Source organism: Phyllostomus hastatus, unplaced genomic scaffold (assembly GCF_019186645.2).
Source record: "Phyllostomus hastatus isolate PE091 unplaced genomic scaffold, TTU_PhHast_1.1 phas_scaffold_1674, whole genome shotgun sequence".
Classification (NCBI taxonomy): Eukaryota; Metazoa; Chordata; class Mammalia; order Chiroptera; family Phyllostomidae; genus Phyllostomus; species Phyllostomus hastatus.
In genome coordinates this window covers 2,417,602-2,434,664 of record NW_025334011.1, presented here as the reverse complement: position 1 = coordinate 2,434,664, position 17,063 = coordinate 2,417,602, and the positions used below count along the sequence as shown (strand labels likewise).

Here is a 17,063-nt window from a genome sequence, read left to right as displayed (position 1 = left end):
ATATGCCTGGGTTCTTAAAAGGTTGTAGAGGGGCCTTGACTTGTGTGGCTCAGTGGATTAAGCACTGGCCTGTAAACCTAAAGGTCACCAGTTCAATTGCTAGTCAGGGCACATGCCTGGGTTGCAGGCCAGGTCCCCATTTGGGGATATGCAAACAACCAATTGATATTTCTCTCCTCCTCTTTCTGTCCTCCCTCCCCCTCTCTCTGAAAAGAAATAAAATAAAATAAAATAAAATCTTTTTAAAAAAGGATTGTAAAGTGGATGTTCTGGGTGTTGGATTTTAACAGCATCCATCTTTGCTCACCTGTAGCAAGGATTCTAGTAGCAGTACTTTCTAGGGTAAGAAGTAGGACAGCAAAGATTACTTGCATGAGTTGTATTCAGTGGTTGAAGTTAGCTTGTAGCAGATGATAAACTTAAATATTTAAGGATATTTAAAAATTTAAAGATAAACTTAAAGTTTATTGCTATAATTTAAGTAAAACTTTCAAAAATATTGTACTTTGTCTTTTTTTTTTTGGAATAAGATTTTTAAGTAATCTTGATACCCTTTTGGTTTAGGACACCTAGAGATGGTGCGATTTCTTTTGGAAGCAGGCGCAGATCAAGAGCATAAAACAGATGAAATGCACACTGCCCTAATGGAGGCTTGTATGGTAAGATTGGTGAAATACATATATGAAATATGTTTATATATTATATATAATAAAATACTATATATTATATAATGTACATTGAGTGCCTTTTCCTTAGGCTCAGAAATTCTCTTTATCATAGACTTATTATAGAGCAGAAACTTAACTATCTGAATTATCAGTAGTTTCTAGAGCCAGTAGTATATTAACTTCTATTAGAAGTGCTTTCTGAGGCTTTATACTACCTTCCTTTTCTGAGTCTCACATAACTATACTGGTTTTACATGGTTGGCATAAAAAGTGACTTTTTAAAAGGTTGATTAAGGATATGAAAGAGGACAGTAGTCCACAAGAGTATACACATATTACTAGCATAACATGTTTGTCAAAACAGTAATTTTATTTATGAAAAATTTGAAACTAGAATATTATTTGTGTTAACATAATTGTCTATCATGGTCATTTTTGAGCCCTGAATTCCTTTTGTAAGAACTGTTTTAGAGTTTGTATGGGGGAATCAGTAATAATAGTACTCATAAACTTAATGTATCTTAGTCTATGATTTGTGGTACAGAAATGGGACAGAGTAACATTATCAAGAGATTAATAAGAAAAAGATGCAAAAGATAGATAAAGGCCCCAATGAATTTGAAGTTTCCTGTCTCAGTTTCCCTTCGGAGAATACTTATTAAAAGATTGCTAATTTTTAATTATTAATTTTAAAAAGGTAGTTATGTAAGACTTTAAGTATCTTTTATTTTTAATTGCTATGCCACTGTTGCTTTAGTAACGTATTCTTTTGAACAAACATAAGCTGGAGTTCCCCATTTTTTATGATAAATAATATCGTTCTCCCTTCTGGTGGGGGTTGTTAGGAAAATTAAATGAGGTAATGTGTGTAAAACACATCAGTATTATCTGCATGATAAGATTTAAGGGACTTAAAACATCTGCCACCCTTGCAAAAGTAACAACCTATAAACAGATTAAGAAATTCTAAGGAAGTGTTCTGTAGATCTAACTAGCATGTACTTGGAAGTAAGTGTTATAAGTAGATGAAAGTTACTAGTAGAGGCAGAAAATGTAGGAATTGACTCGAGGAAGAAAATTCTGATCTAGAGGAGCATCAAAGTAACCTTAGTAATAAGACATTAAAGTGGTATTGTATGGTAATCATGGAGGCAAAAATGGGCATGACATGTTAAAAAGAAAATGAAATGCCTGTGAGGTAATATACAGAAGGAAAAAGTATATCAAAAGAAAAAAGGAATGGAAAAGGGAGCTTTAGAGTTGCAAATACTTAGGAAAGCTGTGGTAACAGAAGGTAATAAGAGAGTTTCTTTCTTTTTCTTAATTTTCATTGGCATCTGTATGTTGAACAACAAAGAAGTACCATGTGCCTATTGTGTTCCTCCTTCCTCTAACACATCATGCACAATTCTGCCACTCCTAAAGATAATGCATTTTTCTCTTTCTACTTAATCAAAAGTTTGCTTGTTCTAAAGGTTTCTAAAAAGATCCAGCTTTTGTTTTCTAATCTGTATCCATTTAGCATTTATATGCTAATGGATAATATGCAGGATTGATCATGCAATGTTGTTGTCTCACATTAGTCTCTTATTTTATGTAGTTTTTTTCCCCAAGATGGTTAATAAACTTCTTGATTAAAGGTATCATTTTTCTACATGTTTTATAAACTCAATCTGTTTTCCTATTTTGTACTAAAGAAATATAGATAGGTGTTAATACTTGCTTACCAAACTATAAGTATAGATTTATTAGCTTTTATATGAATGGAGATCAGTATGCTTCATTGTTTAATAATTGAGACATCTTCATTTTTTTAATTATGCTGATTTAATTTTTTAATTGCATTGTAATTAGGATGGCCATGTTGAAGTTGCTAGATTACTTCTTGACAGTGGTGCCCAGGTGAACATGCCTGCTGATTCATTTGAGTCACCATTGACTTTGGCTGCATGTGGTGGGCATGTGGAACTTGCGGCTTTACTTATTGAAAGAGGAGCTAGCCTGGAAGAGGTCAACGATGAAGGTTATACACCATTGATGGAAGCAGCTCGTGAAGGACATGAAGAAATGGTGGCATTACTTCTAGGTCAAGGTAATCATTCTAATCAAGACACTGAAGCATAATGTGTAAAATGTAAGGTTATAATTTTATAAAATTAGTATTTCATTTTTCTAATAGATACATATGTAATGAGAGTTGTCACAAAAACTAATGATAAAATATATGCTTTGAAAATGACTTCCATGCTGTGCTAAACAAAATTGAATAGACTTCTTTAATATAAAGCTTTCATAGCCATCATATGCTGTATGATTAAGAACAGAACTGGAGGTGGGGAAGGGTTGTGGGTTATGTAGGAGCATATGTGAGGTTCAATACTCCTTCAGTTAATTTAGGAGAATTTCTCTTGGGGCAGAATACCTATTACTATTTCATATATCTAGTGTTTCACGAAACACAATATGAGAAATGTTACCATAAGTATTAACTTGATGAGAATGCACATGTAAGAAGCTGTCAAAGAGCTCAGTGCACATGGAGTTCTTTTTTGGAAAAAATGGAAGAACACTTTACTGTATTAAGATACCTTAAGTTTAGAAGTAATCTCCCATCTCTAGCTGTATTTGTAGCCTAATTTTTATATTTGTTTTAGTGGTCGAGTTTAAGAGGAATGGCACATTTTAATAAAACCTTTTTATTGAGAGGTAATATTGAAATATATATACATACATATATATATGTATATGTATACATACTGCTTTTACGCTTTTAGAACACTTTCATATGGTACCTGTTAAGTGTTAGCTGTGGTGATGCTGGTAATAATGACGATAATGTTGTGACCTTGGGCAAGTTAATTAACCTCAATTTTCTTAGCTGTAAAATGGAGTTAATAATAACATGTAAAATGTTTTTGTTTTTTAGAAGATTTTATTTATTTATTTTTAGAGGGGAAGGGAAAGAGAGAGAGGGAGAGAAGCACTGACTTGTGAGAGAAACATCAATTGGTTGCCTCTCACATGTCCCCAACTGGAGACCTCGCCCGCAACCTAGGCATGTGCCCTGACTGGGAATTAAACTGGCGACCTTTTGGTTCACAGGCTGGTGCTCAATCCACAGAGCCATACCAACTAAGGCTAAAATCCTTTTAATAACTGCCTGGAAAATATAGTACTAGCATATTAAACATGAGCTGTTATCATCAACATCTTTTTTTGAATCTTTATAAGGATAAAATGTAGTTTATTTTTCTAAGTTCTTTTATCACCTGACTTGTTACTTCTGGCTGAATAAATCTTACTTAAGCTGTGTATATCTAATATGGACTAGTGACTAGGATTTGGTAGTTTATTTTTCACTGCTTCTCAGAAGGGGAGTCACTTTATTATTTAGTAAAGTAATGGAAAGGTTCATTTTTGAAGTATGGTTTATTAAGAAACAATCATGGTTTGCTTATCTTTGGAATAAGTTAATGACTTTCTATAAATAATTATTTTAGGAGCAAATATCAACGCACAGACAGAAGAAACTCAAGAAACTGCCTTGACTCTGGCTTGCTGCGGAGGCTTTCTGGAAGTGGCAGACTTTCTGATTAAGGCAGGAGCTGATATAGAACTAGGGTGTTCTACTCCTTTAATGGAAGCTGCTCAAGAGGGTCATTTGGAGTTAGTTAAATACTTATTAGCAGCAGGTAGGCATTTTTGCATTTGGGAGTTTTTATAATTTATATAAGTAAAAATGTTACAGTGCAAATATTTTTTCTAATATTATGATACACTGAATATGTGTGGAAAAGTGATATGATAAAATTTGAGTGTATTAGGAATAAATAATTTACTTTATTGCTGTTTGAAGTAGATGCAGCTTAAATTTCAAGTAGTGATCTATTCTAATTTTACTTTTTTGCTTTTAAAGATGCAGACAATATTCTTTATTTTTAGAAATATATAAGGCTCTTTTGTCTGATTTGAGGAGATAAGGCTTATCTAGAACAAATTTCAATGCATTTGTGTTTTATGATTGTTTTATTAAGTCCCATGTATTGTTTAATAATATTACAGGAGCTAATGTTCATGCAACAACAGCAACAGGGGACACAGCACTAACTTACGCCTGTGAAAATGGTCATACTGATGTAGCAGATGTCTTACTTCAGGCAGGAGCAGATCTGGTAAGCTTTGTCACTTTTTAAATCCTAGTATTTAAAATAATACAAGAAATTAATTTAAAATTATATGGAGAATTCAGACAAAGGGTATTTCTTTATTTCAACTTTTATGTTAGCCTTTTTACCATTATTTATCTCATGTTGTCACATTTCTCTTTTCTCTACTATTTGGTGTCCATTAGTATTTTCCTTATTAGTAGGACTATCGAATCTACTACTCCTCATTCCCCAAACACACACATAAGAAGTGAAAACTTTGTGTTAGATGTATTAATACAAAACTATTTTCTCTTACACTTTCAGCCATTTTTTAGAAGCTTTTCTGATTTGGTATAAAAAGACAAATGTGGCTTAGATGCATTTCATTGTACTTAGGAAACAAATTGTTCTTACACTGTTCAAAGCATTATTAAATGTTTAAAATATGGATATTTAACAAATAATCTTTTGTTTCAAGTAACTTTTAGTTTAGTAAGGAGATTGAAATACCAAGGTCATTTATAAGGAAATTATAAAGAGATGTCATAGGGAAAGTACAGAGAGTAAACAAGGTCATAAGAGGTAAATATGTCATCTAAGATTATTGTAATTTTGGGCTGAGTAAAATTTAGGAAGGTACAACATAAACGGCAATGTTGTGACAAAAGAGATGTATTCTAGTTGGAAGAAATAGTATAGGGTTGGTGCAGCCTGAGAGGTAGGGAAGCATAAAGCAAATATTCGTGGGGAAAATCACGTAACTAGTCTTCCAGTGTAGCCTGTGAGAGTGGAGGAGTGAGACATAGAAAGGTGGTTTTTAGTTTTAGTTAAAAGTTATGTTCTAAACAGTGCTTTAGAACATAAAGCACTGTTATGTTCTTAGGACTGAGATTAACAATACATGTTTTTTCCTGAAGAAGTTCATTGTTTATAACAAATATACATATAGACAGAAATAGGATGCTTCATAAACTAATTTTGTAATCTTCTTTTTTCTCATTTATGAAAAGAGAGTGTTGAATTAGATTGTTACTGTGATCTCTTTCAGCTCTGTGTGTTAGTATCTCTTGAAGCACTTGTATCACATTATTTTTTAATTAGATATGTGTATATTACTTGATTTTGAGCTTCTACAGTTTAAGAGCTAATATATTTAGTGTTTACCACAGTGGCTATGAAACATGCAGCAATGTAATATTGCTTAGTTAATTGCAATTAGAATAACCTAATGTATGGCTTAAGAGAAAAATCAAAAGTTGTTAATCAGATGTATTAAAAATATATACATAAAATACTTTATAAAAGGTATTTTTCCTCAAACCTATATATTCTAAGATCTGAAATTTTTTCCATTAGTGTTCTCAATTATCCGGAAATCACAGGAATGCAATAGATTCTTCATCCTTTTGAGATCTTGAAATCTCTATTAATATCTTCTAATCAATGGTTTTAGAGTTATTTAAGACATCACTAGCCTTGTTTTTATATAAAGTAAAATAGAGATCATGGAAACTCATAAAGCTGGAGTGATATACTTACAGAAATTCATGTAGATAGAATACAAACAGACAAAAAGAAAATCACTTGGAGTAGGTGAGAGTAAAGCTAATAATGTGGATTGTTTTGGGAGGTCTGTGCTAAAATGACACCATTTACTGTTCAGGTTTCACAGTCCTTTCTGTAGAGAGGAGGAAAAACTATCCAGATGGATTTAGATGAGGGTATCAAATCACATGACTGTAACTCCAGTTCTTAAATTATTTCAGTAGGACATGTTTCTAAATTCAGATTTCTTAAATTGAAAAATGTATTCCTTAATTTTCCTTCAAAGAATGATATTTAATATATTTAGATTCAGAAATCAGTCCAGTTTTCCATTTGATTTTCATGAAAAAGAATAATTGTTCACTAGCAATTAAATGTCAATTAAGTCTGTATTTTTTAAACAGGAGCATGAATCTGAAGGTGGAAGAACTCCTTTAATGAAAGCTGCGAGAGCTGGTCATGTTTGTACTGTGCAGTTCTTAATTAGTAAAGGTAGGTCTGTGTAAAATAGGGTGTATTTGTATTTTGTTTTTAAAGGTATCTCTTCCCTTCCCTCGGGCGTTTAAAATTGAGGGATAAAAGACATGTTTTCAGTATCACATGCTGAGATTTTGTGAGTAGGTAGTTGATAAACATCCTACAAGACATAGGACAGTTCCAAACTATGAAGAATTGTCATACTGAGTAATAACCTTTGTCAAGAAACACCATGATAAAGAAATTTCTCTACATAAAACTTTTGAGGGTTTAGATAACTTAAAGTGTGTTCTATTCATGTAATAATATATCCTGAAACTTCAATTTTTATGTTTTTTAAAGTATATTTTATTGATTATGATATTACAGTTGTCCCATTTTTTTACTCCCTTTTATTCCCCTCTGCCCTGCACCCTTCCTCCCACCAGCATTCCCTCCCCTTAGTTCATGTCTGTGGGTCATACATATAAGTTCTTTGCCTTCTCCATTACCTATACTATTCTTAACCTCCTCCTGTCTATTTTGTACCTAACATTTATGCTACTTATTCCCTGTACCTTGTCCCTCACTCTACCCCCTCACCCTCCCCACTGATAACCCTCCATGTGATGTCCATTTCGGTGATTCTGTTCCTGTTCTAGTTGTTTGCTTAGTTTTGTTCATTTTTTTTTTTTTTAGGTTCAGTTTTGGTAGTTGTAAGTTTGTTGTCATTTTATTGTTTGTATTTTGATCATCTTCTTTTTCTTAAATAAGGTCTTTTACCATTTCATATAGTAAGGGGTTGGTGATGATGAACTCCTTTAACTTGACCTTATCTGGGGAGCACTTTATTTGCCCTTCCATTCTAAATGATAGCTTTGCTGGATAGAGTAATCTTATATGTAGGTCCTTGCCTTTCATGACTTCGAATACTTCTTTCTATCCCCTTCTTGCCTGCAAGGTCTCTTTTGAGAAATTAGCTGATAGTCTAATGGGAACTCCTTTGTAGGTAACTGTCTGCTTTTCTTTTGCTGCTTTTAGGATTCTCTCCTTATCTTTAATCTTGGGTAGTATAATTATGATGTGCTTTTGTGTGTGCTCCCTTGGGTCCACCTTCTTTGGGACTCTGAGCTCCCCGGACTTTCTAGAAGTCTATTTCCTTTGCCAGATTGGGGAAGTTCTCCTTCATTATTTTTTCAAATAAGTTTTCAATTTCTTGCTCTTCCTCTTCTCCTGGCATCCCTATGATTCAGATGTTGGAACATTTAAAGTTGTCCCAGAGGTTCCTAAACCTTTCCTCACTTTTTTGAATTCTTGTTTCTTCATCCTGTTCTGGTTGAATGTTTGTTTCTTCCTTCTGCTCCAAACCATTGATTTGAGTCCTGGTTTCCTTCCCTTCATTGTTGGGTCCCTGTATATTTTTCTTAATTTCACTTTGCATAGCCTTCACTTTTTCCTCTATTTTGCAACCATACTCCACCATTTCTGTGAGCATCTTGATTACCAGTGTTTTGAACTCTGCACCTGATAGCTTGGCTATCTCTTCATCACTTTGTTCTATTTTTGGAATTTTGATCTGTTCGTTCATTTGGGCCATATCATTTTGTCTCGGTGTACCTGTTATGTAGTAAGGGGCAGAGCCTTAGGTATTTGCCAGGGTGGGGCAACCCATGTCTGGGAATTGTGATGCTGTATATGGAGGAGTGGTCTAGAGGGAACAATGCCTCTTGCTTGGCTCTTGGCGAGCTATCAGTCACTTCCCCCCTACACACAAGCAAATTGGGACCTCTGGTGCTGATTCCCAGGTGGGGGTGGGTGGGTTTGTGTACATTCTAGGATACTGTGGGTCTCTCCAACAAACTTTCCTGTGAGGCTGGGAGTTTCCCTTGCTACTACAACCCCCAGAGATTTTTACAGCCAGAGGTTTTGAGGCTTTATTTCCCTATGCCGGAACCCTGAGTTGTATGGTCTGTCTTGCTCCCTAGTTGTTCCTCCCGGTTTATCTGCAGTCAAATGTGGAACCTCCCAGTCCTCCAGCTGCTGCCTTGCTGGGCGTCCTCTCCACCTAAGTTGCCCATCTCTGCCCCTCCTACCTGTCTGAGTGAATGTTTCTTCCTTAACTCCTTGGTTGTCAGACTTACATACAATTACAATTTTCTGGCATTTCTGATTATTTTTTGGAAGATTATACTATTACTTTGTATCTCATGTTCATTCTCTACTATTTAGCCCATGGGGAGCAGTGTTTATTTTCATTGGTTTTTAGTCTTCTTTTCTACTGAATAACTTAAAATGTAAATAAAATTTTATATTTTACCTTTTAAAAGCAGCAATTCCATTAGTAATATATTCTTTTATCCTTATGTTTTACTGGCACATACTGAAATATTTATAGATAAAATTTTATATTTGTCTAAGATTTGCTTTGAATAATTCAAGGTGGGAGAAGAGAAGTCATGCGGGTATATGTGAAACAAGATTGGCTGCATGGTTATAATATTTGAAACTGGGTAATAGCTATGTGGGGCTTTATTATACTGTTTTCCCTTTATGATTTTGAAATTTACCTTAAGAAACTGTACTCTAATAACATGATTTTCCGTGCCTTGTCTGTTTCAGGAGCAAATGTAAATAGAACTACAGCTAATAATGACCATACCGTACTGTCCCTGGCTTGTGCAGGGGGTCATCTGGCCGTGGTGGAACTGCTTTTAGCTCATGGGGCAGATCCCACTCACCGTTTGAAAGTATGTACCTCAGATGTTTCAGGTAGCACTGTGGATTCTTTATTCTTGAATATTAGAAAATCATGTACAAGTTCCATTTATAATGGCATTCTAAGTGTATTCATTTTCTTCTGTTTTATTAGAGGCAGGTATTCTTTATTAAACCTATGATTTTTAATGTGTCTGAGCCTGTTGCCTTTATCTTCCTTAATTGTTCTGTAAATTAACTTACTTAAAAAAATTTTTTTCCTTCCATATTCACTCTTTTAGGATGGCTCAACTATGTTGATAGAAGCAGCAAAAGGTGGCCATACAAGTGTTGTTTGCTATCTTTTGGACTATCCTAATAACTTGCTTTCAGCTCCTCCACCAGATGTCACTCAGTTAACCCCCCCATCCCACGATTTAAATAGGGTAAGATGAAAACTTGAGCATTTTATATTATAGTTTCTTTATTGCTCTTTTTCTCAGTTTCAGTTTAAACTAGATTATTTTTTGGTTGTAGTAAGTAGTTCTCTTTGTAGATGTACTTGATGTAGTTAATAAACATCTGGTATAATATTTAGATTCTGGATTGATAGGACTTTGCTTTGCTCTCTTATGGCCATAATAAACCATTTGAATTCACTGTTCATCTGAAAAATGTCATGGAAAATAATTGGATACAAACACATTTTAAATAAATATGTCTTTGAGAGTAGTGCCATATTAAGAATATTTTGAAGAAGTCTTTATAACTTCTCCTTCATTTAAAGCATAGTATTTAATGGGATGGATAGGAAAAGCAGACATGTAATTACTTTCCTTTGTCTTAGGCTCCTCGTGTACCAGTTCAAGCACTGCCCATGGTTGTCCCACCTCAGGAGCCTGATAAACCACCTGCCAATGTTGCCACTACTCTTCCCATCAGGAATAAAGGTCAGTTATACTTCTAAAGACTGTTTCTAACATGTTCTCCAGGTAAAAATGATAAGATTACAAAAACCTAGCCATTTAAAATTATTTTTCCACAAAAATTGAATTTTATTGAGTTGGCATAATTAAAGATATTTTTACCAATGAAAAAAGCTTGTTATTGGGAGAAAAGATAGTTAATTGCACTGATTTGTGCTAGAACTAGAAGTTATAGCAAGAGAAATTCAGATATAATTCTGATAATCCATGATTTCTTCTAATAACCAGTCATTTCTACTCATGTTAAAATGTTAGGCTGGGTATAGCTGGGCAATGCTTTTTTGTAAATTAAATTTCTCTAGTGACATGAAACATAAAATTAACAGGTTATATTAAAATTAAAATTTATTTTATAGTAACTGGTGTAATACAATTTTATATCTGGGATACCTTTTCTCAACCAGTCATTCAAAGTTACTTCAGATATGCTTGCTTGTTTCTCTAGAATTCTGAGGTCCATGTTTGACTTGTGGATGTTGCACAGTGCATGCTCATAAGTTATGTCCCAAAACATTACAGCTACCAGTTTTAATCAGTTTTTCTTTTTAAAAAGTTTTACCTGCAGAACCAATGTGGTTTACATTTTTTGGTTTTTTGCTACCTATAGTATTTTACCAACAAGAACACTAAGTATTACCACCAGCTCTTTCCAATCACTACTATCAATCTAGAGCCTTGGCACCTTTTTCAGTTTATAGCTTCAAACAACTGATTGCTGTACCTGTAGCCAAATCTGTTTTTTCATCTGGCTATCAGAAGATACAGTGGATGATGTAGTCCAACATCTTTTCTTCCAGGGAAACTGAATGCCAATTCTCTACTGGCCAGGTAGCTATGTGAATATGTGAATTTATATCTTGCTTTATCAGTCTTGAAGATGGTAGGCCCCAACAAAGACATATTTAAGTTGGATTTTAATTTCCGGGTACTTATCAGTAGTTTGGGTACTCTTTGTGTGTATGTGTGTGTGTTTAAAAGGCACAGACTACTAGATGTGGAAAAACCTTGACTTAGAGGTCTAAGTTTTCCCTACATCTTAATAATTTAGCATTATTCTTTATTCTTTTGATAAATTTTACATTATTATGACCAGATTACACATAGCCTTAGATTTTACTTTAATTGTATTTCTTAGATATCACAAACCTGCATCCCTCTATTGTCTAATTTTAACCATGTGATATTTAAAATTTTTTGAAATTAATTTCCCAAAGATTACTCTATGCACATAATATACATACATTTTATACTTATGATGAAGAAGGTGAATTTGTTTTTAACTTTTTTACAGTGCATTTTCACCTTCTGTTGGCTATGATAACTGGGTGCATAACTGTTGGCACTAAACCTCCCAACAGTAACTCTGTAATGAGGATGCCATTCATGTGCACTTCTGAGGGGGTTTCTTTTTCACACAGCTGCTTCTAAACAAAAGTCCAGCAGCCATTTGCCAGCAAACAGCCAGGATGTACAGGGTTACATCACCAATCAGTCTCCAGAGAGCATTGTAGAAGAGGCTCAGGGAAAGTTAACAGAACTGGAACAGAGGATAAAAGAAGCCATAGAAAAGAATGCACAGCTGCAGTCCTTGGAACTGGCTCATGCTGATCAACTTACCAAGGAGAAGATTGAGGAGCTGAACAAAACAAGGGAGGAACAAATTCAGAAGAAACAAAAGATTTTGGAGGAACTACAGAAAGTAGAACGAGAGTTACAACTGAAAACTCAGCAGCAGCTAAAAAAGCAGTATCTAGAAGTTAAAGCTCAAAGAATTCAACTTCAGCAACAGCAGCAACAATCTTGCCAACATCTCGGACTACTAACTCCTGTTGGGGTTGGAGAACAGCTTTCCGAAGGAGACTATGCACGATTACAGCAAGTGGATCCCGTTTTGCTTAAAGATGAACCCCAGCAGACTGCAGCTCAGATGGGTTTTGCACCAATCCAGCCTCTGGCCATGCCTCAAGCTTTGCCTCTGGCTGCAGGTCCCTTGCCTCCTGGGTCCATCGCAAATCTTACAGAACTGCAAGGAGTGATAGTTGGACAGCCAGTACTGGGCCAAGCACAGTTGGCAGGGCTGGGGCAAGGAATTCTGACAGAAACACAACAAGGGTTAATGGTAGCCAGCCCTGCTCAGACCCTCAATGACACGCTGGATGACATCATGGCAGGTGGGTTTATATTGTTATGAGCAGGTATCAAAATATGATTTGCTTAAGGCGAGTAAGAGTGTGCCAGAATTTTTTGCCGTTGCCCAACTTGGGAACTATTTTTGGACTCTTGACCCATGTATATCTTTAGAAGTATTAGTTCAATCTCAGAAATTCTCAGATGGATACAGGTCAAATTAAAGATTAGCTTGTTCAATTCAAGTGACTGAAACTTTCTGGCTTAGCTGAGTAGGCTGGGAATCTAGGTTTTTCAGTAGGGGGGTTGATGTTTGATTTTTTTGTTTTTGTTTTCGTTTTTTGCTCTTTCAGTTCAGAATACTAAGATTGAATTTTGTCTTTTTTGCTTCTGTATTCACACCAATAAACTGAGAAATTGATAGAAGCTGAAGTACAAAACTTAGTAGGACATCAGGAAGTTTATTTGTGAACAGAAATACTTAATATCCTAATGGATCAGACTTCAAACCTGATGGATATTTAAAAAAAACAAAACAAAAAAAAAACGTACCTTTAAAACAATAATAAAGTACCAAACCAAATAGGGTTTGATTATACTGTATGTCAGTGATTTTATCCCCTGTGAATGTTAATGTGTAGTCTCTTTCTAATTGTATTATGGGAAGGTGTGGTCCCCCTTCATAGTATCATAAATATCTCTTTTAATGTATAGCCAGAGAAATTTTATTCCATTATAATTAATTTTATTGGCTAGAAGAAATACTTTAGAAGGTGGTTTTTTTTAGAAGGTGGTTTTAATGGTTTCACTTTTTTAGTGCTTATTTTTCCATGAATTGTGAAACAAAGTGGTACAATGACATTTTTCAGGATTATAAACATACTGATGAGGATCATATCCTTCATTAAAAAAAGGTAAAGGAAAAGAGTAAATTCGAAGAATGAAAGGGAGTAAAATAGTCCTCTCTCCCTTTTTTTTACTCTTTGGTCTATACTTTAAAAGATGATTGAATTGTTCTAATTTTGAAACTATGTTTAGTAGCATTACATATTATGATGAGGTTATATGTAACTGAACTTTCACCTTTTAAAAGAATACAGATTGATAGTGTTCACATATTTAGCCTAACACTCAGAAACTAAGAAACCAGTTGAGACAGATTTTCTGTACTTACCAATTGCTCTAGTTTCCTATTTCCCATTCTTGCTTAGTATCACCTCAACAGTAATACATGGAATGAAAGTCTGCTAATTTTATAGGGCACAATAACCACCTTGGGGGGGACATGCTATTATTAAGAACTGTAAAGATTTTCATTGATAAGTATAAAATTGTTCTATAGATTTGAACACTACTAATCATCATTAACTGGTTATAACAACTGGGAATACAATTTAAAAGAATTAGATATCTTATGAAAATTGGAACACAGCAGCCAAAAATTCCAAATTTGATCGTTACTTATGTCAGTTGATCTACCAAAGAATGTATAAAGTGTTATTTATCCAGTTAAATGAAGAATGGGCATTCCATACCAATGAATACTTAACTTTTTTTGATGTACTATCAGAATTGACCTGATGTTCTAGGACATAGTTATCAACAGTGATTTGTCGGTTAGTTGTACAGTGTGTGCTGATCCAAATTACCAGAGGTTTGCAAAGTAGTTTTTCTGTTGATTCACTTACCAAACAAAAACATTCATTAAATTCTGCCTTTGTGTTCCAGGTGTTTTCATATAAAAAATAGTTTAAGCATGTAACTGTTTCAGGAAATATGACAAATATTTGTCATATTATGAAAATACTTTACCTCTTTACTATGCTCATTTACATAGGGATAGGAGAGATGGCCAGAAGGAAGAACAGGATTTTTTAAAACCTAGCCACCTACCTGAAACCAGTCCCTGTCACCATGCATGTGCACACATGTGTACTCATGCACTCACTTCTGCAGCCTTTCTTCAAACTTTGTTGCTAGTACTTGTTCTTTCAGTTGTCTGATGACCATTTTCATTCTCTTTGGGTTTTTTACTTACAACCTCATTAGGCTCAGTTGTCCTTCCCTCTGTCAGCATAAAGCTCTGTTCTTTATCCTTTATTTCTCACTTATTAGACTGCTGTTACAGCGTTCAGTGTCTTTTTCTCTAGCACTTAGCTGGTGAAAATCTGTCTTCCCTGTTCTACAAACTTGCCAAAGGAAAACCAGTTTTCTGTTTAACAGTGTTAATACCTTGCCATTGCTATACTCTCAGGTTTCCCTCTTTCCTTACCTGATGTTAAAACTTTTCTGAGCATCTGGTTTTCCCTCTTTAAAATTAACCCTAATGAAGTCCCACATATGTGTAAAGAGCTATACCAGAGTTCCTTCACATACCTATGTATTTATAATGATTACTTTTAAGTATAGAAAATGGATGAGTGACAGGCAGTTATTTAGTTTTAAATAAGGAAAGGAAATGAGGGAATTGACTTTCCTATCTCCTTTTAGATGAGCTGATAAGAGCAACCAATTTGACCAAAAATAAGAGAACTTATTTTAATACATTCTTCAAAACAATTTACTCCAGTTGAAATGTAAATTGTATTTTAGTAATTTTAACAATGAAGCTTAATTTTTTTTGTTTGTTTAGTATCATGAAATATAAATCATTCTTCAGACAGATTGGTAGACGTTTTGTTTAACCTAATTTTTGTACTTAGCATTTTCATTTGAAAAAATCAATCCAATTAAAGGAGAATATGGAATCTATATTAAGAGCCATAAATTTTATATTTTTGAAATGTATATATAGAATATGTACATTTAAATTCTCTTGATTTTTTAATTAATATACGAGCTATCAATATGGAGTAATAATGAAGGTCATTAGATGATCAATTTAATATATTAGCATAAGCCCTTTTCTGTTGATCTGATTCCTAAGCAATCAAATAGTGTTTTGTGTTTTGTTTTGTTTTGTTTTGTTTTTGTTTTGTTTTGTTTCCTCTTTTGTTTTTTCTTTGGCTTTTAAGTGGACTTTTAAAAAATGTATAATTATAGAATGTGTGTTGCTATAATGTATAGTGTATGTTTGTGCCTGAACTAAGGATTTTGTAAAATAGATTTCTTAATTGACAATCATGTTTATAATTGTTACAATAAGGTCAATTTTAGTTTTGTTCTTGGCAGGATTATAACCTCTTTTGCCTGGTTTCAGATCCAGTTGTGAATCATGACTGTTTTCTGTCTGATGTAGTTGATAACTACGTTGGTAACACATGTTTACACTACTGGTGACCATTCAAAGATTAATGCCCAGACTTTAGTACTTATAGCATGTTAATAGGGGGAAAAAAGGATTGGTGTTCACGTACCAACTCCAGAAGTGAGTTGATGAGGGAACATAGTACCCTCAACTGCCACCACCTTGGGAGTTCTCCCATATCAAATACTGACCTAATTAGCCCCTTCTTAATTTGCATATTTTGGTGAAAATAATATGGTAAATTATACTTAAAAGAAATAACAATAATCTGTATTTGAAGGATGATTGTATGCATACATTTATTTCTACCCTAATATTTTAATTTTGTCCTCATATGTCAGTGTGATTGCTGGGTTGATTGGTGGACATTTTACACCCCTCAGAATACTTCTTGTGAGAAACTGTATTTCTGTGTGAGGATCAAATTTTTATATTTGACTGTGCTGTCATACTGAGGACTACAATTCAGAATAAAATCATCCCCCTGTCTGCAGTTAAATAGTAGGAGGTGTTTTCAAATGATTGGATAGCAAGGTTTTCTCCAACAATGATGTTGCTTATATTAGTTTTTAAAATATAAGGAATAAAATCGCCAGGTAAAAATCACATTTTCTCCTTCTGAACATGACTATTTTACCTTTTATTCCTTTTCCAACTAAGAAGATATGATGGACGACTTACCATTTGCATTTATATATAATTTTAATTTGGAAAAATACTTTTGTTTTCAGGATTATTCTGAATTAAGGTTTTGTGATTATATACCAAAAGAGGGGAATTTGTTATTCAGATGAATTATTAGTTAGAAAATAGGTTACTCTTAATATACATTATAAGGTTACTCTTAATATACATTATAATTTTGGACTATTTTCAAAAGTCAGAAATAACTAGGAAAATGAGTTAGTTTTATGGCAGTCTACCTGTAGACATTTTGTTTTTTAAAAGTTTTAAAATAATTTCTAATAATTATTTCTTACTGTTACCTAACAATGTTTCATCTTTATTAAGTGCAGTTATTTTGTTTAACAGCAGTCAGTGGAAGAGCATCTGCAATGTCAAACACTCCTACCCACAGCATTGCTGCTTCCATTTCCCAACCTCAGACTCCAACTCCAAGTCCTATCATCTCTCCTTCAGCCATGCTTCCTATCTACCCTGCCATTGATATTGATGCACAGGTAAGCTTCAA

The 17,063-nt window shown here is 34.0% G+C and overlaps 1 protein-coding gene across 5 annotated transcripts in view; it reads left to right on the top strand.

Moving 5' to 3' along the window:
- ANKRD17 (ankyrin repeat domain 17) overlaps window positions 1-17,063 on the top strand; it is a 155,236-nt gene that overhangs the window by 78,793 nt on the left and 59,380 nt on the right. For 2 of the 5 annotated variants that reach the window (XM_045858249.1, XM_045858252.1), the window contains exons 7-16: window positions 565-659; window positions 2,523-2,760; window positions 4,169-4,360; window positions 4,731-4,840; window positions 6,766-6,853; window positions 9,437-9,564; window positions 9,814-9,957; window positions 10,359-10,461; window positions 11,916-12,668; window positions 16,904-17,052. In XM_045858249.1, coding sequence (XP_045714205.1) covers window positions 565-659; window positions 2,523-2,760; window positions 4,169-4,360; window positions 4,731-4,840; window positions 6,766-6,853; window positions 9,437-9,564; window positions 9,814-9,957; window positions 10,359-10,461; window positions 11,916-12,668; window positions 16,904-17,052 — 2,000 coding nt within the window. The remainder of the gene's footprint in view (window positions 1-564; window positions 660-2,522; window positions 2,761-4,168; window positions 4,361-4,730; window positions 4,841-6,765; window positions 6,854-9,436; window positions 9,565-9,813; window positions 9,958-10,358; window positions 10,462-11,915; window positions 12,669-16,903; window positions 17,053-17,063) is intronic. The other 3 variants (XM_045858251.1, XM_045858254.1, XM_045858253.1) reach the window with 3 other exon arrangements.